The sequence below is a fragment of the Oryx dammah genome, unplaced genomic scaffold (genome assembly GCF_014754425.2).
Source record: "Oryx dammah isolate SB20612 unplaced genomic scaffold, SCBI_Odam_1.1 HiC_scaffold_20, whole genome shotgun sequence".
Taxonomy (NCBI): Eukaryota; Metazoa; Chordata; class Mammalia; order Artiodactyla; family Bovidae; genus Oryx; species Oryx dammah.
Window position 1 is genome coordinate 70,671,396 of NW_024070204.1, and position 23,056 is coordinate 70,694,451.

Consider the following 23,056-nt stretch of genomic DNA (forward strand, 5'->3'; position numbering starts at 1 on the left):
CTGTGCTGTGTATCCCTGTAAGTGTTTTCCTTATATAATCTCATTTAATGCCTACAGCCACCCTGGAGGTAGATAGTACCACCAGTCAACAGATGATGAAACAGATAATGGAATTTAACCCAGGAAACCTGGTTGCAAAACCTGATCTTGGCCACTAAGTCCTGCTCCTGCTCCAGATTAAAAAGCTGCCCTTCAGTCACAAAAAAAAGTATAAAGTTTGTTGCGTTGTTTCTCTCTTTGTCTACAAAAGAGACTATGCATAGAACATAGCTGAAGGGTCGCTTAGGAGACTGGGAGGAATTAAAGCTCCACCACTTCCAGCTGGGAGAGCCGTGAAGGAGGCATTGCCAGTAGGAATTGCCCCCAGGCAAGCAGCCACCAAGGGCCAGGAGAGACTGGAGGCAGAGGGCTATCAGAAATGCCCCTAAGGCTCTCAAAGGTCTTCCTGCTCAGAACGCCAGGCCTTGTGTGCCCCAAGAACGGCCTCAGACTTCCATCCAGAGGAGAAATCTGACTGACTGTATTTCCCACCCCCACCTTCCCCTCTGCCGCTCCAACCCACCCCCACCCCCTGACCCTTGACCCCACCCACGCATCCCCAAAGCTGCTCCTGCCCTCTGGGCTTCGAGGGGCAGCGGTGTGAGATCAACCCAGACGACTGCGAGGACAACGACTGCGAGAACAACGCCACCTGTGTGGACGGGGTCAACAACTACGCGTGTGTGTGCCCGCCAAACTACACAGGTGAGTCCCCGATGCCCAGGAGTGGGCTGCTGTGCGGGGCCCGGGGTGGGCTTGCCGTACATTAGAAGAGACCGCTGTGTGCTCGGCCAAGTCTGACTCTGCAGACCCCACAGACAACTGTAGCCTGCCAGCTGCTGTCCGTGGGACCTTCCAGGCAAGAATACTAGAGTAGGTCGTCATTTTCCTCCTCCAGGGATCTGCCCCACCCAGGGATCAAACCGGAGTCTCTTGTGTCTCCTGCGTTGGCCAGCAGGTTCTTTACCACTGCACCCCCTGGGAAGCCCACCACTCTCTAGGCTTCTTCCAAAAACTCCACCTCTTTTCCCCCTCTGGACAAAGATTTGAATCCAAAAAAAACCCCATAATATGGCCTGAGAGGCTTCCCAAAGACCCTCTCCCTTCGTTTGTCCAGCCCTCCCTCACCCACCCCCACAAATCGCTCAGTCCTCCCCACTTTGAGCAGGCCCCTGGCTTTCAGCTCTCTGTTCATTTAGTTCACATTCAGCCCCTCCTTCGGGAGCCCTGGGCTCCCCAGTGGTGTCTCAGGCCAACTGAGAGGCACTTGCCTTGCGCTCATGCTTCATTCAGGTCTGAACTGATGGTGGGAGAATGGATGGGGTGGGGTTGCCGAGCAAACACTTATGAAGGCAGTTTCCTGCCTGCCTCTTCCATTCTCCGGGATGCAGTTCTGACTCATTGTACTTTGTTCCTGAGAATGGGACATAGAGGTTTTGTTTGTGCCAGAAAATGTCAGAAGGGTCCCACAGAGAATACACCGCTAAGTGTCACTGGCGGAGAAGAAGCAGAAGAGGCTTAGAAGGCACACAGGCACCCTCTGTGAAGGCAGGGTGGGGTCCGCATGCCCCCACCACAGCAGAGAGCCAACTCTGGGGCTGTGTCTGCCACGCTTCTCCGCCTAGCCACCCTCGGACCGTCCTTCACCCTGCCCCAGGCACCCCTGCCCCACGCCTCTCTGGTTGGAAGCTTGTTTCTCTCCATCACTCTCCACGTGGCCTGACTGGGTGGAATGCAAGGAAGTTGTCAGTGGTGTGTCTTCCAGGAACCTGACCCCTGCAGGCCTGTCTGACCTCCCACGTTCTGCTTTTCTGGTGGTGTGAGTTTTCCAGGGCTTATCGGCAGGCCTTATATCTTTGGGTATTTATGATCTGTTAGGCATTTTTCTGGCCCTGTGAATTTCAAAGGGGATGTAGCCAGAGACCAGAACTTCAAATTCTTTCCATATTTTCTTCTCTGAGAAAACCCACGGGCCTTACTTATCTGTAACAGGTGGACTGCACTGCTAAGCCCTGGCTGCCCCTCCAGGAAACTCCTGAGTTTCCACCAGGTTTTCCATTATTGCGCTGACAGCTGTGTGTTATAATTGCCTGGTTATTTGTAGATCCGCCCCCCACCCCCAACTCCACACACACACACCATGGGAGAGGTTGGGACTGGATCACTGTGGTGTCCCTAGCCCCTGGCAGAGTGCTACCACACAGGAGGTGCTCCGTAAATGAGTGTGGAATGAAAGACAAATAAGCACAGCCCAAAGCCAGGGGTGGGCTTCCCGGGTGGCTCAGGCAGCAAAGAATCTGCCTGCAGCGCGGGAGACCTGGGTTCAGCCCCTGAGTTGGGAAGATCCCCTGGAGAACGGAACAGCTACCCACTCCAGGATTTTGGCCTGGAGAATTCCATGGGGTCGCAAAGAGTCAGACACAACTGAGCGACTTTCACCAAGTCAGGGGTGATTTCAGCTGCTGCAGCCCCTGGATACTCAAGTGAAAGAGCCAAATGGTAAAGCTCTAACAGTGCCCAAGAGAGGTCCTGGGTTCTCCTTGTGGTCACTGCCAGGGAAATTGAGACAGAGGTGCAGAAGAAAGGAGATGCCTAGAGAATAAATGGCAGGCTCCTGATACCATGGCCTCCTGACCAGGGACTGGATGAACCTGACCTTCTAGCCGGGGCATCCCCCTGTATCCCCCCTCACGCCTGGGCTCTCTACCCGCCCCACCAGGTGAGCTGTGCGACGAGGTGATTGACCACTGTGTGCCGGGGATGAACCTCTGTCAGCATGAGGCCAAGTGCATCTCCCTGGACAGAGGATTCAGGTGAGGCTCATTCATGCCTGGCACCAGGTCCCAAGGATTTGGCTCCAGTAGCCTGGGTTTGAGGCAGAAGCTCTGGGGTTCTTTCCATATTTTTTTTTCACTCTCTCTGTTTCTATTACCCGTTTGCTAGCATGTGCTTTTCTGTACCTCTGACTAGTCCTGGTCTAATTCTCTCTTTGCTGGTGTCTTTCTTTATGAGTCTCTGTGTCTGCCGTCCCTGTTCTCTCCTCTCTGGAGAGAGAGAGCGAGCCCCTTTCTCTGACCCCTCCCTAGTCTTGCCTCTCTTCCCTCCCTCCCTCTCTCTCAGTACATGTTTTCTTTTTCCTGTTAGAACACTTGAGTTTTATGCATTTATTGACTTTAACACCAGAAGCGGCTAATTAACGATGTTATGATAGTTTCAGGTGCACAGTGAAGGGACTCAGTCATACATCCATTCTCCCCCAAATCCCCCTCCCATCTAGGCTGACACATAACAGCCAGCAGAGCTCCATGTGATCTACAACAGGTCCTTGTTGGTTATCCTTTGTAAATATAGCCTGTTTATTCCCAAAGTCCTTAACTGCCCCTTCCCCGTGACCACCTCAAGTTCGTTTTCCAAGTCTGTGAGTCTCTGTTTTATAAGTTCATCTGTATCATTTCTTTTAAGATTCCATATGTAACAGATGGCGTATGATATTTATCCTTCTCTGTCTGACTTCACTCAGTCTGACACGCTCTAGGTCTATCCATGTTGCAGCAAATAGCCTTATGTCATTCTTTTTAATGGCTGAGTAATATTCCATGGTATATGTAACATGTCATCTTTATCCATTCCTCTGCCAGTGGACTTTTAGCTCGTTTCCAGGTCTTGGCTGTTGTAAGCAGTGCTGCAGTCAACACTTGGCGGCACGCATCTTTTAGGGCCCAGGAGTGGGATTTCAGGTTCATATGGTAGCTCTATTTTTAATTTTTTACGGAACCTTCATACTGTTCTCCATAGGGGCTATACCAGTCTACATTCCAGCTAGCATTGCAGGAGGGTTCCCTTCTCTTCACATCACCTCCAGCATTTATTGTTTGTGGATTTTTTGATGTTAGCCCTTCTGACTGGTGTGAGGTGATATATTATAGTTTTGATTTGCAGTCCTCTAATAACTAGTGATGTTGAACATCTTTTCATGTGCCTATGGACACGTGTGTCCTCTTTAGAGAAATGTCTTTTCAGGTCTTCTGCCCAGTTTTTGAGTGGGTTGTTTTGATGCTATTAAGTATCTTAAGCTCTTTGTAAATCTTAGAGACCAGTCCCTTCTCAGTCATATCACTTGCAAGTATTTTCTCCCAATCTGTGTGTTGTCTTTTTGTTTTGCTTATTGTTTCCTTTTCTGTACAAAAGCTTTCGAGGCTAGGTCGGTCCCGTTTATTTCTGCTTTTATTTCCATTATTCTGGGAAATGAAAGCGACGTGGCTGTCACCACATCTTCTCTTCCAGAGCTAGTGCAGCGGACCCACCCCACAGAGGAAGCAGAGGCCACAGGGCATCTGGGGCCACTCCCCAGATGCAGCCCGCCCTGCCCTCTGGCCCCAGCAGGTCTGCCAGCTTCTGTGCCTGCGCGGGGTGGCGGTGGGGTGGGGAGGAGGCGGGCTGTGGGCCCGGAGACGGGGCCGCCGGGGCGGTGTCTCCCGGGGAGCAGGGGCACGCTCAGGCTGCTCTAAGGGCGCACAAGAGGCCACCTCAGGAGGAGCCTGCAGACCGAAGGGCACCCTGGGGACTCACTCCTGGCCACTGTCCCCACCTCCTCCCTCCACTCTCCTCCGTGAAAGTGTGCCATCGCCTCTCCTGGAGAAGGTCCTCCGTGAGAGTGTGCCGTCGCCTCTCCTGGAGAAGATCCTGGGACCTTCAGGTCTTGGGATTTTCCGATACTGGGAGGGATGTCTCAGAACCCTTTGGTCAAGAGCGCTCTCCTCTCCCTGAAAGCTCCTTTCCACACACCTGCCTCCTCTCCTTCCCAGTAGGCTCTGCCTGCACTGAGTGGGGAAAGTGGGGTCCTCTAACACCAAGGAATCGGGGTCAGGGGATCTGACAGACACCATAGCAGCTGTGGGGGAACCCCAGACAAGCCCTCAGCAAAGACACCCAACGTGACCCTCACAGCCACCTGCAGAGATAAGGGATGTGGGTCTGGAGCTCGGTGCTTGTGCTTACGAGCCCTGAAAGAGAATTCTGACCAGCCTGTCATCCAGTGGCATCTCCAGCCGCTTCAGGACACAAGCTCAGACTGCGGTCTAGATGTCCCCAGGAGCTGTCACCAGAGTCTGTTCAGCTGTCAACCATGTGGCAGAGAGTTCTCAGACCTGGGGGTGTTGAGACTCTGATTCTGTGCTGCAAGCTCAGGACTTCATGCAAACCCATGATCTTAGAAAGCCCCCGACATGAGATCACAGGGTCTTAGAACTGTGTGGACTTTTAGATTCATGGATTCTCCAAAACTTGAACTTGTCAACTCTTAGAATCCTAGAATGTAAGAACGATGGGTTCCAGTTGTCCCCCCGCCAACCCACCGCAGTCCCAAATCCTCATGGTGGTGAGGGTTGGTGGGTAGTATAGGAGGTTTCTTATTTCCTCCACCCAAGGCTCTTGCCATGGACCTGGGGGAGGGAAATTTGACACCACGCAGAGGTTTAGAAAAGAAGGAATTCCTGGGGCCCTAGATTCAGGCCGTGGGTGCTGCTGGCATTCTGAGGAGGGGGGAAGAACCTCCTGGAGTAGAGAGGGAAGCCCTCTACTCTAGGAGGTGAGACTTGAGGTGACCACCAAAGGATGGCAGTGGGATGGGCTGAGAGGAGCAGGCCCCTGCAGGCGGAGCAGCGTCTATGGTAAGTAAGGGTGGCCGAGGGCCATGAGCAGGTGTGCTTGTCTTTCCTTTTCTGTCTGGACATATGAAGCCTAGAGCCCGGGGCCAGGGAAAATGTTAAGAGGAGTGCAGGGCTCTGGCCTCAGAGAGAACAGAGCAAGCTGAGGTCCTTCAGGTCTGCCTTGCCGACTCTATCCCCTCGGAGACGTGCCAGGTAGGCTCTCAGGTAACCAGTTACCTAAGCGTGAGGAAGAGCAAGAGATGCCTCTGCTGCCTGCCCCTGCTTCTCCCACTCCAGGATCGGACTTCAGACCAGGGCTGCTCTTTAACTGAGGGGCGAGCAAAGGGCTGGGAGGAGAGGTTTAAAGCACAGACTTGAACCCAAAGCTGCGGCGGCTGGACTGACAGGCAGAGTGCTTTGGGTATGCCTAGGAAGGGGTAGTGGTGGTCGCTGAGCTAGGAAGACTGGGTAGAATATCCATGGACAGAAGGAGATCAGTGGTGGTCCCGGCCAAGTGGACAACAGGCTCAGGGGAGGCTGGCTTGGATGAGCACAGCAAGCGTGGAGACTGGTCAGAAGTGGTCCAGGGCGCTGGGCTGGGGTTGGGGTGCTAGGGAGTTAGGACCACGGATCTTGATCCCTGTCCTCCCTGTCCCTGGAAACTCTCTCTACTGTAACTAAGACCTCGTCGAGTTCAAGGACAAAATAGGATAGAAAGAAACCAGTCTAGCTTTCAAAATCTTGAGATAATGTATTTATGCACAGTGTCTCTTAGAATCTTGATGAAGTCTACAGGCCAACTCAATAATGTTGATTTTTTTTTTAATTAAGATGCGTTTAAATCAAAAGCCCCTTCTCCCAGTGCAACATTTTTCACTTTATCCCACAAAGACCCCCACCCCCACCATCACCGCAATGACTCACATCCCCGGCGGGCCACAGGGACATTAACAAGAGAGCCGTGCAGTCCCTGCAGCCTTTGCCCAAGTGTGAGGGTGTTTATCCTTGGGGATGTCCTTGTACACTGTTCGAATGAGGCCTCAACTCAACAAAGCAGATGGGACTACATCAGCATCTGTGACGTGAACACTGAAATGATATACTGAAGGCCTGAAAGTATCTGCCACTACACACTGAAAGCGACAGAACCAGAAGCAGGGGGCAGTGGGCAGCACTCCCTCTCTGTTAGGTGCTGTGTATTACCGCGTTTGAGACTCAGCACCCTTAGGATGTAGAAACTGTTACCACTTCCTGCGTGGGCTGAAGCATAGTGAGGGGGCGCAAGCGGCCGACGTGTGCTTGGAAGGGGATGAGAGCTGACCCAGGTCTGACTGATTCCTCAGCTCAGTCCGGAGATTCCTGATGTCCTGAAACCAAGGATGTCACTTGGTTACTCCTCTTTGTCCAGAATCAGTAAGTTAAATGCATATCAAAATGGCATAAACCTTATGCTTTAAAAAAAGATAAAGGCAAAACATTTGAAAACAGGGAATGTGGGCTATACCACCAGTTGCTTGTCTTTAGCCGATAAAGAAATGTTGTAGGGATCCTTGTCATTAGAGATGAGGTCCATGAACCAGCAGCGTCAGCATTCCATGGGAGCTTATGGGGAATGCTCATTCCCAGGCCCCGACCCAGACTCCCTGAATCAGAAGCTGAACTTTTACAAGACTCCTGGGGGTTTTGTTTAGGAAGCACATGTGTAGAGAGGGCTGTAGCACTGGAAAGAAAAGAAGGCCGTAAACATATCTGCCTCCAGACCTCTACTGCTTCATCTGCAGGGGAGCATGTTCCCTCATTCCTCCTGAAGACTTCAGCAGCCTTGAACTCCGTGCTTACTAGGCTGGGTTTGCCCCTGTAAGCAGTGAGTAGCTATTGTTGCCTCGGGGGAAGCTCATACAGCTTGAGTTGCTCTGCAGGTACTTAGGACTCAGGAGACACAGGCACATGTACCTACCGGGCCAGGTTTAACTCCCCAGAGGCCTGGCCTGTAGTATATGCAGCATGTACACCCACAGAGTCATCCCCAGGGCGTCGCTTTCAAAGACTAGGGTGAGGTGGGGCAAAGCTGTGAAAGTCTGCACTTGCTGGTGCAGCAGTAGGTCATGGGTTTCAAATCTATCCATCATATAAGTAAGGTGAATAGTCAGGTCTTAGGGATTTCACAGCCTTGGGGTACAGGCCCAGTAAATCCTCAAATTCTAGAACTTGCCAGCCTCCAGGGACACCCAGGCCCCCTGAGTATCGTGCCTTACCACGAACCCACAGCACGCAGCAACCCGAGCAGGATCTACTTGCGATTCCAGCCCACTTCTCTCCGTCCTAGAGGGGGCGGAGCAAGGACAGTGGGGAGGGAGGACCATCCCTTTGTCCTGATGCTTCCCTAGTTGGGCACCTTCATCATGTAAGTGTTCCAAGATCTCACTTCCTACCTCACCACCTATTGCACACCTTCCCCTGTGCCAGCTTCCTCCTCTGACGTACACAGGCTGTGTTTATTTTTCATAGTCTGCCCGGTAACATTCAGCCAGGGACCCCAGAGAGGTGTGCAGGCTCAAGGCCCTGCAGGAGGGAGAGGAGCTAGGAAGGATCTGTGTTCATAAGTGCCTGTGTGTGTGCTTGAGCCCCTGTAAATAAGGTGGTACCTGTGGTCTCTTCCTTGCTGGGACTTTGACACCTTGTCGCCTCAGACAGAGGAGCCCAGAGCTGCATGTTTCTGGCCCATGTTCAGGGAGGCTGGCCATAGCAGCCACTTCTGGCCAGGTTGAAGCCTGGGCCTGCAGGGACACAATGGAGCTGCCGACCCGGCGCTCCTCTGGGAGAAGCGGGGCAGGCCCGCAAGGCCTGGGTTGAATGACAGCTCCATACTCTCCCCTGGAGATCAGAGGCATCTATCGAAGGCAAAGGGATCACCCTTCTTTTTTTTCCCCAGCTTAGTGTTGTTTTTTCTTGCCTGCCTTTCTTTTCTTTTTTGAGTATAATTGCCTTACAATGTTGTGTTAGTTTCTGCTTTCACTTTCCTCCCTCCCACCCCAGCCAATCCCACCCCTGTGAGTCATCCCAGAGTACCAAGCTGAGCTCCCGTGCCAGCGGCAGCTCCCCGCCAGCGTGGGTCTCACACACGGCAGTGCACGTATGTCAGTGTTCCTTTCCCAGTCCACGCCACCCCACTGTGTCCACACGTCTGCGCCTCCATTCATGCCCTTTTTCTAGATTCAGATAAGTTCATCTTCACCCCTTTTCTAGATTCTACATATACACATTCTAATATTTTTCTCCTTCTACTTCTCTCTATGACAGACGCTAGGTCCATTCACATCTCCCCAAATGACCCAATTTCATTCCTCTCTATGGCTGAGTAACATTTCACTGTGTATATGTACCACATCTTCTTTATCTATCCCAGTTCTTATATCAGCCTGAATCTCTGGGGGAGACAATGAATAAACAATAGAGAAGAATCAAAGGAAGTGCCAAGAGCATCATTTCCTCACCGTGCTTATCAGCTCCTTCTGCATATCACACTTTATTCAGCGTGGATCTGGTGCCCTGCACAGAGTGGATCGCTTAGCTTCTTAAGCCACCATAAGAGGTGAAGGCACTGATCATCAGCCACAGTTAAAGATGGAGACGCTGAAACAGGCACCGAGTAGCAGACACGTGCAGAACAGCATCTGACACACGCACATGTAAACGAAACATCGTTATGCTGGGGGGCCTCAGGGAAGTCCAGTCCGCTCTCCCAGAGCCCAGGTCTCCTCCTGATCCTGGAGGGAACAGACTCTCCCTCACTGGGTGCTGAGAGACCTCAGCAAGGTGCTCTGTGAGAGGTGTGCGAAGGAGGGCTAAGCTGAATAGTAGTTCTATGTAGAGAGTGGTAGATTCGAGCCAAAACCTGTCTGACCACAACGGGAGCCCCTCGGCCAGCTCCTGACAAGGTTTTGACTGGGATCTACCACTGTCTTCATAAAACTAGTTCCCGTGTAAACCAGGCAGACACCGACTCGCAGGCTGTGGGCCGGGCTCTGAGGAGCTTGCGGGGGCTGAGGGGCCTCGAGGACAAATGGAGATTCAGCAGAGGCTGCCTGGAAGCTGGCCGGGCCTGGAGCAGCCACGCTCTGATGTGTTGCAGGTGCGAATGTCTCCCTGGCTACAGCGGGAAGCTCTGCGAGGTGGACGATGACGACTGCGCCGCCCACCGGTGCCGCCATGGGGCCCAGTGTGTGGACGCGGTCAATGGCTACACGTGCGTCTGCCCCCAGGGCTTCAGGTAGGGCTGAGGGGCTTCTGGGCAGGCAGCAGAGGGTGGGGGGCTGGGGAGCCCAGGCGACCCTAGCTCTGCATCTCCATGGTGTCTTTATTTCCCAAACCTTCCTCATGCCCTCCGAATCCCAGAGCAGACATTGTTAACCCCGTGTTGTAGATGGAAAAAGGAGGTACCCAGGGCAACCCGGTGGCAGCTGGACTTAGCGTCAAATTTGGGCATGATTCCATGTAATGAACAATGATACCATTTTGGAGCCCAGCTTGCAGGGTGGAGGTAGCCACATGGCCACGCTGGCGGGATCTTCTTTCTAGGCTGGAGAATAAACCATTATGGATTCCCTAGTGGCAGGAAATGGAGGTGGATGGGAGGATTTGGGGCAGTCACTGAAGCTGGGCGAGAAAAGGGAGACGGGAGGCGCTGGCCAGGTGGTCAGATGTCTGTGGGGTATGTGGGCGGAGTGTGTGAGCGTCAGCTCCAGCTCCCACACTGACCAGAAGGGAAGGGACAGGGGGTCCCGGAGGGGAGGCCAGGGGCTGCAGTCAAGGGGACCAGCCTGGGGGTGTGTTCTGTGTACATGTCAGGTCTCACAGAAGCAGAGAGCCAACTGTGCAGACAAGCCCTGGTCATGGACTGGGAACATGAGCCTGGAAGGAACCGTGAGTTCTCAAGGCGGTTGGTTCCAAAGGCTGCCTGAGGCCCTTTGCAAGCGAGGCTTATGAAAATATGTTTCAGGGCTCCAACTCAGGGCTATGAAATTAGAATCAGGGGTGGGGAGAAGGAGCTGGAAACCCACACTTTAAAAAAAAATGTTTTTAACTGTGGCAAAATGCACATAACACAAAATTTACCATCTTAAGCATTTTACATGTACAGTAAGTACACTCATATTGTTGTGCAACCATCACCGCCATCCGTCTCCTGAAATCTTTTTATTTCACCAACTGAACCTGCCCCTCTCAATTCCCCCTTCTCTAGCCCCAGCAGTCACCACTGTACTTTCAGTTCCCATGAGTTTGACCACTCTGAGCGCCTCATATGAGTGGGGTCAGGCAGTGTTTCTCTTGTTGTAACTGCTGCTTTGGCTCAATGCCATCTCCTGGTCTGTCCGTATTGCCACATGTCTCAGCATGCCCTTCCTTTCCAAGGCCGAATGGTGTCCGTAGTGGGTACATGCCATGCTGCTTATCCACTCCCTCGTGGCTGGAAGAGAATCTGCACCGTTAACAAGTGTATCGCAGGTGGTTCTGATGACACAGAAACGGAGGACCTGCACTCTAGCCCAGCTGCATGATTTTACAAGTGGGGAACGCATGTACACCCATGGTGGAGTCATGTCAACGTATGGCAAAACCAATACAGTATTGTAAAGTAAAGTAAAAATAAAAAACAAATAAAGAAATAAAAGTGGGAAGTCTGTGGCTTCGAGAGGAGCTGGCCTCCCCCCGTCACTGGCAGGGCTGGAACCAGTCCCCTTGCCTCTCATGCCACGCTCTCCCCAGGCAGCTCTTTGGTGCCTAAATGACCTGGCGTCTCCTCTCACCTTCCCCTGTCCTCTCTCCCCACTGTTCTCTCTGCCCTCCCAGTGGGCTGCACTGTGAGCACCCCCCGCCCATGGTCCTGCTGCAGACCAGCCCCTGTGACCAGTACGAGTGCCAGAACGGGGCCCAGTGCATTGTGGTGCAGCAGGAACCCACCTGCCGCTGCCCCCCGGGCTTCGCCGGCCCGAGGTGCGAGAAGCTCATCACCGTCAACTTCGTGGGCAAGGACTCCTACGTGGAACTGGCCTCAGCCAAGGTCCGGCCCCAGGCCAACATCTCTCTGCAGGTGCGCCCGCGCCCCAGCACAGCCCTTGGAAGGACCCTGACGTGCTGCTGAGCTCTGACTGTTCTGCAAACAGCTGGGGTGGGGGGTCCTGGCCAACTCCATGCAGAGGCTTCTACAGACAGCTCCTGACTCCTCTAGGGAACAGTCATTCAACTACTACATGCCAAGCAGGCAGTGGGGATTCAGTGGGGGATAAGACAGCCAAGCCCCTTGCCCAGGGCAGGAGAACAAGAAAATGGTCACTGATAACCTTTGGTGATGTGGGAGCATACAGGTGGGGCTGTGATCCCAGCCTGCCCGGGAGAATCAGGGAAGGCTTCCCAGAGGCAGTGATAACTAAGCTGAGGTCTGAAGGGTGAGTAGGAGTTGGCATGGAGAAGGGTGGAAGGGCTGATAATGCAGGGTGAAGAGGGGGTGCATTTGAGCCTGGGAGATCAGCGTGTGCAAAGGCCCAGAGGCAGGAGGGGACAGGGCATCTTTCAGGGGGCAGGAAACTGTTTAGTGTGAACCAGATTCTTTTCCAGCTAACTTCTGTCAGGCTCCTTAACCTGTGGATCTGAGTAGTTCTTCCAAACCACATTTCCGGATGCTCTCAGTGCTGTTGGGGGCAGAGGGGAAGGCAAGGGATATGACAGACAGAGACCCAGATGGCACTCGTGGTACAGAATTCACCTGCTAATGCAGGAAATGTAAGAGACATGGGCTTGATCCCTCGGTTGGGAAGATCCCCTGAGGAGAGAGGGTGTGATAACCCACTCCAGCATTCTTGCCTGGAGAATCCAATGGACGGAGGAGCCTGGCGGGCTACCGTCCACAGGGTCACAAAGAGTCAGACACAACTGACTGACTGACCATGCACATACGTGACACAGAGCACGACCCTGCCTATACAGCAGGCTCGGTGAGCAGCGGGTAACCCAGAGGCACAGCTGGAGGGTGCAGGCCAGTCAGCAGCCCTGCCGTGTGGCATCCACTGAGGCCCCTTCTTCCTTCTGGCTCTGGCTACACTAGCCTGGGGTTAAGCTTATGGAGAAAAACGTTCATTCAACAAAGATTCACTGGCCACCTATACCTACCAGGTACCATTCTAGAGACTGGGGCTGCAGAGATGCACAAACGTTCCCATGGCCTCACCTCGTGGAGCCTCCAGTCCGTAAGCAGGCCTCTGAGATGGGGGTGGACCACTGGCACATACAGGAAAGAAGCTCTGGTTGCCATCATCCCTTGTCCGGGTCACTTCATTGCCCTCCTGCCTCCCTCCCTTAGTCCTACTCATCCAGAGACCCAAGTGTTACATCCCAACTAACCGGGCCCCGGGCCCCAGACACCCCAGTATTCTATCCAACCAGCTACCCCATACCCCCTCTCTCATACCCCAGCACTGACAGGCTGTCCGAGACCCCAGCCCTGAGCCCAGTGCCTGGCGAACATGCCCTCTGAGCAGCGGCTTCTGAAATCAGTGCTTCTCAGCCTTGGCAACACATTAGAATCTCCCGGGGCACCTTATCTTTGCCTGGGTCTCACCTCTAGAGATTTGTATGTCATTGGTTTGGGGTGAAGCCCAGACACTGGTGTTTTAAAAAATTCCTGAGTTCATAGTCAACACTGAATTAGATAGTAGTGGTTAGTCTTTTGTTTATAATTATTACCATATACAAAGAGATGAAGGCCCCAAGAGGCTAGGTCAGAGCTCATGGTTCCTGGCATTTTTATATATGTGTTCACTTACACACACACACACACACACACAACATAAAAACATAGCCACACATATTGAATACCCCATAAGTATTTGGAATTGCTCGATCAGCATTTGCTTGAGTATTAAGCATAGGCCTTCCTTATGGAAATATACAGACTAGATGGAAGAGGAGGCAAGACCATGAATTCAGACCCAGGGTTCGTTCAGGAAATGCCACCTGGAAGAGGGCTCTGGGGGGGGGTAGGGGGGCGGGCCTCAGGGCAGCCCTGACTCTCGTGCCTCCCTCCAGGTGGCCACGGACAAGGACAATGGCATCCTGCTCTACAAGGGGGACAACGACCCCCTGGCGCTGGAGCTGTACCAGGGCCACGTGAGGCTCGTCTACGACAGCCTGAGCTCCCCACCGACCACAGTGTACAGGTGAGGACCACGGTCCCGCCCCCGCTGCACGAGCGCCCCCACCCCAGCACCTTCCCGCCTGCATCCAGTGCTGCGAGAAGCTGCCGGCAGCTCTGGTTCTGCTTCAACCCCCTCCCCACCCCCAACACACACACACAGTCACACACACACACACAGTCACAGTCACAGAGTGGCAGGTGGGGGCAAGGAGGCGGTCTTGGAGGAAGGGAGGAAGGCAGACCCATGGGGAGATGACACCTCATTACCATAAGATAAATGGCCAGCTGGCTCCTGGGCAGGAGCCTCTGCTCCAATGGAGACGAGGCTGCTTAATGAGATGCCCTTTTAAAAATGTCATCCCAATCTTTGATTAGTTTAAGAAAGAAAATGGAGAGATGAGCTTGGAACTCAAGGGGAAGAAATTCCAGGGCATGGAGAGAGCAGGACTTTTCTTTAAGTGACTTTCAAACTGTTCTAAAGGATAGTATTTCCTAAGCTTCAGTCTTTCCAACCATCACCCTGATTTTTACATTATCTGTATGTTAGCTGGGCTATTACTTAATGCCCTCCCTTACATCAGCTTTAAATCTGCTCACTTTTTAAATTTAGCTTCATCCTGAGTTAATATCATCTGTGAAATTACAGCTCTGCTAGTTCGCCATGCTATAATTTTTTTCCTCAGTCAAATGAATTCTCAACTAGGAACATTTAAAAATTATTTTAGTTATAAATATTTTTATAATACGTATAAAAGGAACTACTCAAACAAGACATGTTTGTCTGTGTTACACTTAAAATCACATAAAACCTCCCCGTGGAAGGAGAGCCGTTCCTTGGGGAAAGCACAGGATGTAAGAGCAAACCCCCATCCAGAGGCCAGCCCTTCCCCTCTGGAAGCAAGAGCACGTCTGGTCGCGATGACTGAAGGGCAGCGTTTTTCCCAGTAACTAAATCCTTTCTTCAATCAAAACTTTATGTGGAATTCAATCATGCTAAACACACAGGAGCACAGCCACCCTGCAGAGCTGGAGGGGGCAGTCTCCTCCTTCACACACACCCTCACGGAGGCCCCCAGCACACCTCCCACTAATCCCAGTTGAAAACCACTGGCACAAACCAGTGGTTCTTTTTAAAAACTTATGTGTGTGTCTGGCTGCGTAGGTCTTGGTTGTGGCGTGTGGGGTCTTCGCTGTGCCAGGTGGGATATTTCGTTCCGGCGCCTGTGCTCAGTAGCTGCAGAGCTGGGGCTTCGTTGCCCCACGACATGTGGGATCACAGCCCCCCAGCCAGGGATCGAACCTGTGTCCCTCTCATTGCAAGGCAGATGTTTTCTTCTAAGATTTATCTATTTGCTTTTATTTTTGGTTACGCTGCATCTCTGTTGCTACGCACAGGCTTTCCCTGTGGCAGAGAGCAGGGACTTCTCTTGTTGTGGAGTACAGCCTCTAGGCCTGTGGGCTTCAGTAATCGGGGCGCGTGGGCTCTATAGTGCGGGCTCAGGGGCTGTGGTGCACTGGAGTAGTTGTTCTGCGGCACGTGGGATCTTCCTGGACCCAGGATTGAACCCGTGTCCCTGCACTGGTAAGGCAGATTCTTAACCCCTGGACCACAACCAGGGAAGTCCCAAAGCAGTCGTTCTTGAGGTGAAGTCCGAGAGCAGCTGCAGAGCTGGAAGCTTGTTAGAAATGCACGTTTTCAGACCCCACCCTGGACCTGCCGACCCAAGCCTGAAGCTCTCTGGGGTCCGACCCAGCCACCAGTTTTAAGGAACCTGTAGGAGATTCTGAGAAGTGCTTGCTTACCCACAAAGGCTTCCTGGAGGAGGAGCCATTTGCAGTGGGTCCTGAAGAATATGTGTGAGCAGGGAAAGCAGTGGGCCAGCAGGCTGGGAGGACAGCAGCCACCAGCCTGAGGGACCAGGAAAAGGCAGTGGCCATGAAGAGTCACCGCAGAGAGGGGGGCTGGACAGAAGACCAGGCAGGTTTGGCCAGCAGATTCAGTGAACGTCCCAGTGGCCTCGGAGTTCCCTGGAGCCAGGGCCTGCTACCCTCTGTGTTCCTGGGACTGCTGGCTAGGGGTGAAGTCCAGGGCATAGAGACCAGGTCCAGGGCTGCCTGACCAAGCCTGAGACGTCAGACACGTCCAGGTTTGGCTGAGCTCTCCCGTGTCTCACGCGGTATTCTCCCGTGTACTGTGGTTGGCAGCACTGTGTCTCTCCAGGTGTGTTTCTGGGGGCCTGTACATGGACAGGGCAAGGACAGAAGGTGACAGCCAGAGTGTGGAGTGGCTGGGCTGGGCCAAAGCTTAGGGACTCCCCTGCCCTTCCCACACTGAGGTCAGCTGCTGGTTTGGTCAAGGGGTGTGCTGTTGATACAAATGTTGGAATACTCTGCTGGTGTCTTAGTCAGGGCAGCAGGAATGAATCAGGAACCCATAGAATGGCTACTTCCTTGTCAGGGAGTCAGGTGAGAGTTAGCAGGTGGCCCTCGGGAGACCCCAGGGCCCTTTTCTTACCTCTGGGAGGAACCAAGTAAAGGATATCCCTGCCAGGATCCTCATGCCAAGTCTGGTGACATATTTTGTGCCCTTCAACCCCCAATCCTAAAGGCCCAAGTCTCTAAGAATCTCGTATTAAAAAATAGTTTTGCTGGAACTTCCCTGGCAGTCCAGTGGTTAAGCCTCCATGCTTCCCGTGCAAGGGACATAGGTTTGATCCCTGGTCGGGGATCTAAGATCCCATATGCCATGAGGTGTGGCCAGAGCATAAGTGGTTTTGCTTCCAAATACTTTTCTCTTGGTAGCCCTGGTTTTGCCCCAGTGGTGCGTGCTTTTATTCACTCAGGAACATCTCTCAGGCACAGTTACTGAATCACGTCTGAGTGATTCAACTCAAGAGAAAGGCAAATGTTGATAGAAAGGGAAGCTGCTTTTAATCAGAATGCTGGCAATCTGGGGAGATGGTGGACTCAGTGTTCCCCAGAACCACCTCCAAAGATTCTGTACTGCCATGAAAGCTTTTAAAGAGGAAAGAGAAGAAATCTGAGTTAATCACTGAGACAGGGAGTCAGAGTCGTCACCTCTCCCACTCTGTGCAGACCTGTCAACTTCTTGTGACTCTCCTTTAGACGCTGTCTTGCTCACAGGGTTTGTCTGTGAGATGACTGAAGGGGAAGCTGGGGAAGAGATCTGGTCATCTGTTAATTACCTACTCATTTGTTCTGCTTTGATCTTTAGAAAGAACTAACAGATCAGGCGAAATATTGTGTAATCCAAATATCTGAGTAGAGATGCGTAGAGCGTGGGGGTGCCTGATGTAAGGTTAGGGAAATGACACAAGAGCCTCCTGCAGGGAGCTCTTTCCTGCCAAAAGCTGCTTACAGTACCTCGCCTTGGACCTGTGCTAGGGGTTGGAGCTAGTGTTCAGAAGAACACAGTCCAGGGAGGAAGGCAAATGTGTAAATAAGCAAGTGTTGCAGAAGCAGGATAAAAGAGGTCTCACAGGAGGTTCCAGTGCCTGCTGTAGGGACAATGAAGAAGGAACAGACAGTTGATTCTGCTTAGAGAACCAGGGAAAGCTCCCTGGAGGAGGAGGTGATGTCTGAGCTGAGACATGAGCTATGGCTGATGAGTGTTGCCACAGGCTGAGAAACAAGGAGACTCTGGGGAAGGGGAGACCCCATCCGTATGCATGGAAGCCAGACTGGGAGGAGCTGAACAGCAGCTGACGGCACCGGGAAACCATACCAGCCTCAGAAAGATCTCCTCCCCCGAGTCACAGCAGTGACTCTGACCTGCTCAGCCTCAGAGCCAGGGCCCAAGTTGCTTCAGTTGTGTCCCGACTCTTTGCGACCCCATGGGCTGCAGCCCACCAGGCTTCTCTGTCCATGGGGATTCTCCAGGCAAGAATGCAGGAGTAGGTTGCCATGGCTCCTCTGGCCTCCTCAGGCAAACCACAGGTGAGCTGATCGGGGAGGGGCAGCTGCAGACTGCATTAGGGAAGTACAGGCCCGGAGCAGCTGTGTTCTGTGCAGATTCCCAGCTGAAGTTGCAAGTAGCGAGATTCTGTTCCAGGCCCAGATATATAATACCCAATCCAGAAAAACCCACCCAAGTCCTCCCTGCCCCAGAATGGAGGCAGACTGCACTATTCCTCTGTTCTAACACTTGTCTGAGGAGCAAACTCACCTGCATGCAAGGTCCAAGGGACCTAGTCAGATGACAGACTTGGGGGAAGCAGGTCCCAGCAGGGAGTGTCGGAGACCGTGGTAGCCGGGAGGGCACAGTGCTGACAGGGACAGCTGTGTGGGGAGGCAGAGTCTCAGAGTGAGTTAGTGAAGTCGCTCGGTCATGTCTTCGACCCCGTGGACTGCACCAGGCTCCTCCATCCATGGGATTCTCCAGGCAAGAATACTGGAGTGGGTTGCCATTTCCTTCTGCAGGGGATCTTCCTGACCCAGGGATCGAACCCAGGTCTCCTGCATTGCAGGCAGACGCTTTAACCTCTCAGCCCCAGGGAAGCCCCAGAGTCTCGAAGCTAGCAATTCAGGGTTTCCACGGAATTCAAAGTTTAAAACAGCGCCTGAGATCCCTCTTTGGTGACCAGTGCATGCTCCCTCCGGTCTTAATTACCGCAGACGCATCCACTGCTAAGTTTTGTCTCATCCAGTCCTCACTGCAGGCCCCAGGCGAGCGTCATCACTCCTGTTTTAGAGCTAAGAACTTTGATGCTCAGATGACACCTTGGCCCAGAGGCCAGTAAGTGGCAGAGCTGGGACTCGAAGCCAAACCAGCCTCCTATCAGAACCCCCTCTCCAACATGCTAGGGAGAAAGGGCCAAGAGACAGCATGTGGTCGCGCTCTGATGGTCTGGGAGCCCAGGGTTGCTACAGCGCCGGCTGAGGTCTCAGGCTGCTGCCTAGCTGGAGTCCCAGGAACTCTTTGTGAGGCTCTGTCGCCAACTAGTGGCCATGTCTCAGCATCCAGGTGCCTGCTTCCAGCGCAGAACAGGGATGACCGTTCACCCACTGTGGTGTATGGTCCTGTGCCTTGGGAACTTGGATTTGAGTCCTGCTTCCACCACCCACACTTTAAGATTTCAATCTGGATACCTTCGATCTCTGAGCCCTAGGTCTCACTTCTAAAGTGGAGAAAAATTGTACATCCCACGTACAAACTGTTGGATTAAATGAGACAATGCAAATGCTTTAGCTTAGTTAACCACTCAACACAAGCTTTCTCCTCGTCCACCCCTCTCCCCTGCAACAACTGTTACTAAAAGGAGAGAGCGCTACGGGCCACTCTTTGCCAACACAACTTCTCATGCCAGTCCCAGACAGGAACCTCCCAGCCTGGCTCTGATGCGGCCCGGGCTTCCCACCTCCTACTCTGTGCTGTTTCACTGGGCTTGGTGGATAATGAGGAAGACTGTCAGAGCCCCTTTCTCCTCTGAAATTCCTAAATATATGACCAGGAAACGACTTACTGGGCCTTAGCAGGATTACTGGACCCACAGTAGGATTATCTCTTTTAGAGTTCACAGCAAGTTGTTTGGGGTTTGGCTTTGTTTTTTTCCAGCTTTTTTCTCATCTTTTGTAGCAGCAGAGCCATTTTTCCCATCTGTGTTTTACTTCAAAGTCCATGATTTTAAAAAAAGAAGTAGAAATGGAACCATTGTGATTTACAGTTCAGTTCAGTCGCTCAGCTGTGTCCGACTCTTTGCGACCCCATGAATCGCAGCACGCCAGGCCTCCCTGTCCGTCACCAACTCCCGGAGTTCACTCAGACTCAACGTCCATTGAGTCCATGATGCCATCCAGCCATCCCATCCTCTGTCGTCCCCTTCTCCTCCTGCCCCCAATCTCTCCCAGCATCAGAGTCTTTTCCAGTGAATCAACTGTTCGCGTGAGGTGGCCAAAGTACTGGAGTTTCACAAGGTGGTGCCAAAAAATCAGAACCTGCGGCACTGCCAATCCCAAACCATCAGGGACCCACTGTTTGAAAACCACCAGCTTCAGGCATTATTTCCAGGAGACCGTGGTTAGGATGTGCAGGAAGATGGTTGCGTATTAACCGATGAGTACCCACTGGCACAGCCAAGGTTATGGGAGGTTTTGATTTGGAGTGAATCCTTACTTTTTTTTTTAATTGAGATATTAACATCACATATATATAACATATAACATTATATTGTTTCAGGTGTACAACATAGTGATTTGATATTTGTATATATTGTAAAATGATCACCACAATATGTCTAGTTAAGATTCATCACCATACCTAGTTATAATTCTTTTAGCTTTATGATAAGAAATTTTAAGGCTTACCCTCTCAGCAACTTCCAAAATTAGAATATTATTAACTATAGTCACCATGCTGTACATAGCACCCCTAAGACTTACTTAGCTTGTAACTGGAAGTTTGTACCTGCTGACCCACTTCCACGGTCACCCACCCGTCCCCCACCCCTGGTAACAACCAGACTTCTCTCTGGATCTGCAAGCTCAGGTTTTTTTTCATTTTATTTTGTTTCAGATTCCACAGATAAGTTAGGTCGTATTGTATGACCTTTTTTTTTTAACTTCTTATTTTGTATTGGAAAGTGAAAGTCACTCAGTTGTGTCCGACTCTTTGTGACCCCATAGATTATACAGTCCATGGAATTTTCCAGGCCAGAACACTGGAATGGGTAGCCTTTCCCTTCTCCAGGGATCTTCCCAACCCAGGGATCGAACCCAGGTCTCCCGCATTGCAGGCAGATTCTTTACCAGCTGAGCCACAAGGGAAGCCCTTTGTATTGGGGATATAGACAGTTAACAATGTTGTGATAATTTCAGGTGAATAGCGAAGGAGCTCAGCCACACATATACATGTAGCCACTTTGGCTGCCACGTAACACTGGGCAGAGTTCCCTGTGCTGTACACTTAAGTGTGTGACCTTCTTTCTCACGGCTGAATAATATTACACTGTACATATATACACATTTATCCATTCATCCATTGATAGACATTTAGGTTGCTTCCATGTCTTGGCTACTGTAAATAACGTTGCAATGGATGTGAGAGCATAGATATTTCACAAGAAATTTTGTTTCTTTCAGATAAATATCTCAAAGTGGACCTGCTGGATCATATGGTAGTTGTAACTGCTTGAAGAACCTTTATACTGGTTTCCATAGTGACTGCACCAATTTATATTCTAATGACGCACAAGAGTTCCTTTTACTTCACATGAAGGCTTGTTATTTGTCTTTTTTATACTAGCCATTCCAACAAGTGTGAGGCGACATATTGTTGTGGTTGTTATTTATATTTCCCCAACAACTAGTGATGCTGAACACCTTTTCAGGTACATGTTGGACATCTGTATGAATTCTTTGGGAAACTGTTTATTCAAATTTCCTGCCCATTTGAAAATCAGATTGTTTGGGTTTTTGCTATTAAGATGTATGCGTTCTTTATATATTTTAGATATTAACTCCTTATCAAATGTATGATTTACAAATATTTTCTCCCATTTCAGTAGGTTGCCTTTTCATTGTGTTAGTGATTTCCTTTGCTGCCCAGAAGCTTTTCAGCTAGATGTAGTCTCGTTTATTTTTTGTTTCTTGTGCTCTTGGTGTCAAATCCAAGAGCACCAAGATGATGTCAAGGAGATCACCACCTTTGTGCTCTTCTAGGGGTTTTATGTTTCAGGTTTTATGTTCAAGTCTTTAATCCATTTTGAGTTAATTTTTGTGTATGGCGTAAGATAGTGGTGCAGTTTCATACCTTCGTATGTGACTGCCCACCCTTCTTAGCACCATTTGTCAAAGAGACTGTCCTTTCCCCATTTTATATTGGTGGTTCCTCTTTGGGAAATTCATTGACCACATGTGCATGAGTTTATTTTTGGACTTTCTGCTTAGTTCTGAAAGGTTGTTGCCGAACCAAAAAAAGACACTGGGATTCTTGGCCTTCAGAGAAGAATTCAGTCTGGGGCCAGAGATGAGGCTTGATCACTCAGAGCTTTTGTGTAATAAAGTTTTATTAAAGTACAAAGGAGATAGAGAAAGCTTTTGACATAGACATCAGAAGGGGGCAGAAAGAATAACCGCCTGCTAGTTTTTAGCTGGATGTTAATATAGTTACTAGCAGTCTGTTAATGAAAGAAAGGAATGTCTTAAAACTCAGAGAATGGCACCAGGCCCCTCATGCATAAGATGTATTTTGGGATAATCTTGGCACCAGAGGAGTCATCCCAGGCCATAAAATGATTGACTGGAATCTTGTAGAAAGGCAGATCACCATACAAATGGTTTCATTTACATAGATTAGGGGAACAGTGTCTGAGTATAACATACTGGTTTGTCAAGTCGGTTCTGAGCCATTAGGCGGAACTGACTCGAAGACAGAGACTGGGGTAAATTCGTAGTACATTAGCATAGCTTAAGACAAACATTTCCATATGAAAAATGCATTGGTTAAATCAAGATTTGAGAAAAGTTCAGGTGGAACCAGGTGTCATTATGACAACACAGTATTTTAAGAGTCACCAGGGAAGCCCCCTAAATTTATATAGAGAAGGGAAAAAAAAAATATCCCTAGTTTGTTTCCTCCTGCCGCTCAAGAGAGAGGAAAAAACGTCTGACACTTGCAGCCTGTTTCCTCCGTTTGGAGACCGCTGGCCTTCCTGCCTGTTACCCTCTCAGTTCCATTTATTGATGTGTCTGTTTTTATGCCAATATCTTACTATTTTGATTACTGTGGTTTTGTAATACAGTTTCAAATCAGGAAGAGTGATGGCTCCAGCCTTTTATTTCTCAAGATTGCTTTGGCTATTCACAGTCCTTTATGGTATCACATCAATTCAATGACTATTTCTGTGAAAAATGCCATTGGAATTTTGGTAGAGATTGCATTGTATCTGTAGATTACTTTGGGTAGTGTGGACATTTTAACAGTATTCTTCCAGTCCCTGAGCACTGAACATCTTTCTATTTATTTTCGTCTTCTTCAGTTTCTTTCATCAGTGTCTCACAGTTTTGAGTGTACAGGTGTTTTACCTCCTTAATTATTTTCTTTCTAGGTATTTTATTCTTTTGATGCAGTGTAAATGGGATTGTTTTCTTATTTCTCTTTCTTTTTTAAATTAATTTTTATTGGCATATAGTTGACTTACAGTGTTATGTTAGTTTCTGC

At 50.7% G+C, this 23,056-nt stretch overlaps 1 protein-coding gene across 1 annotated transcript in view; it reads left to right on the plus strand.

The window, feature by feature from the left end:
- Positions 1 to 23,056, plus strand: part of SLIT3 (slit guidance ligand 3) — a 729,977-nt gene that overhangs the window by 691,457 nt on the left and 15,464 nt on the right. The window contains exons 28-32 of the mRNA XM_040262791.1: positions 605 to 744; positions 2,759 to 2,852; positions 9,820 to 9,957; positions 11,538 to 11,778; positions 13,770 to 13,900. Coding sequence (XP_040118725.1) covers positions 605 to 744; positions 2,759 to 2,852; positions 9,820 to 9,957; positions 11,538 to 11,778; positions 13,770 to 13,900 — 744 coding nt within the window. The remainder of the gene's footprint in view (positions 1 to 604; positions 745 to 2,758; positions 2,853 to 9,819; positions 9,958 to 11,537; positions 11,779 to 13,769; positions 13,901 to 23,056) is intronic.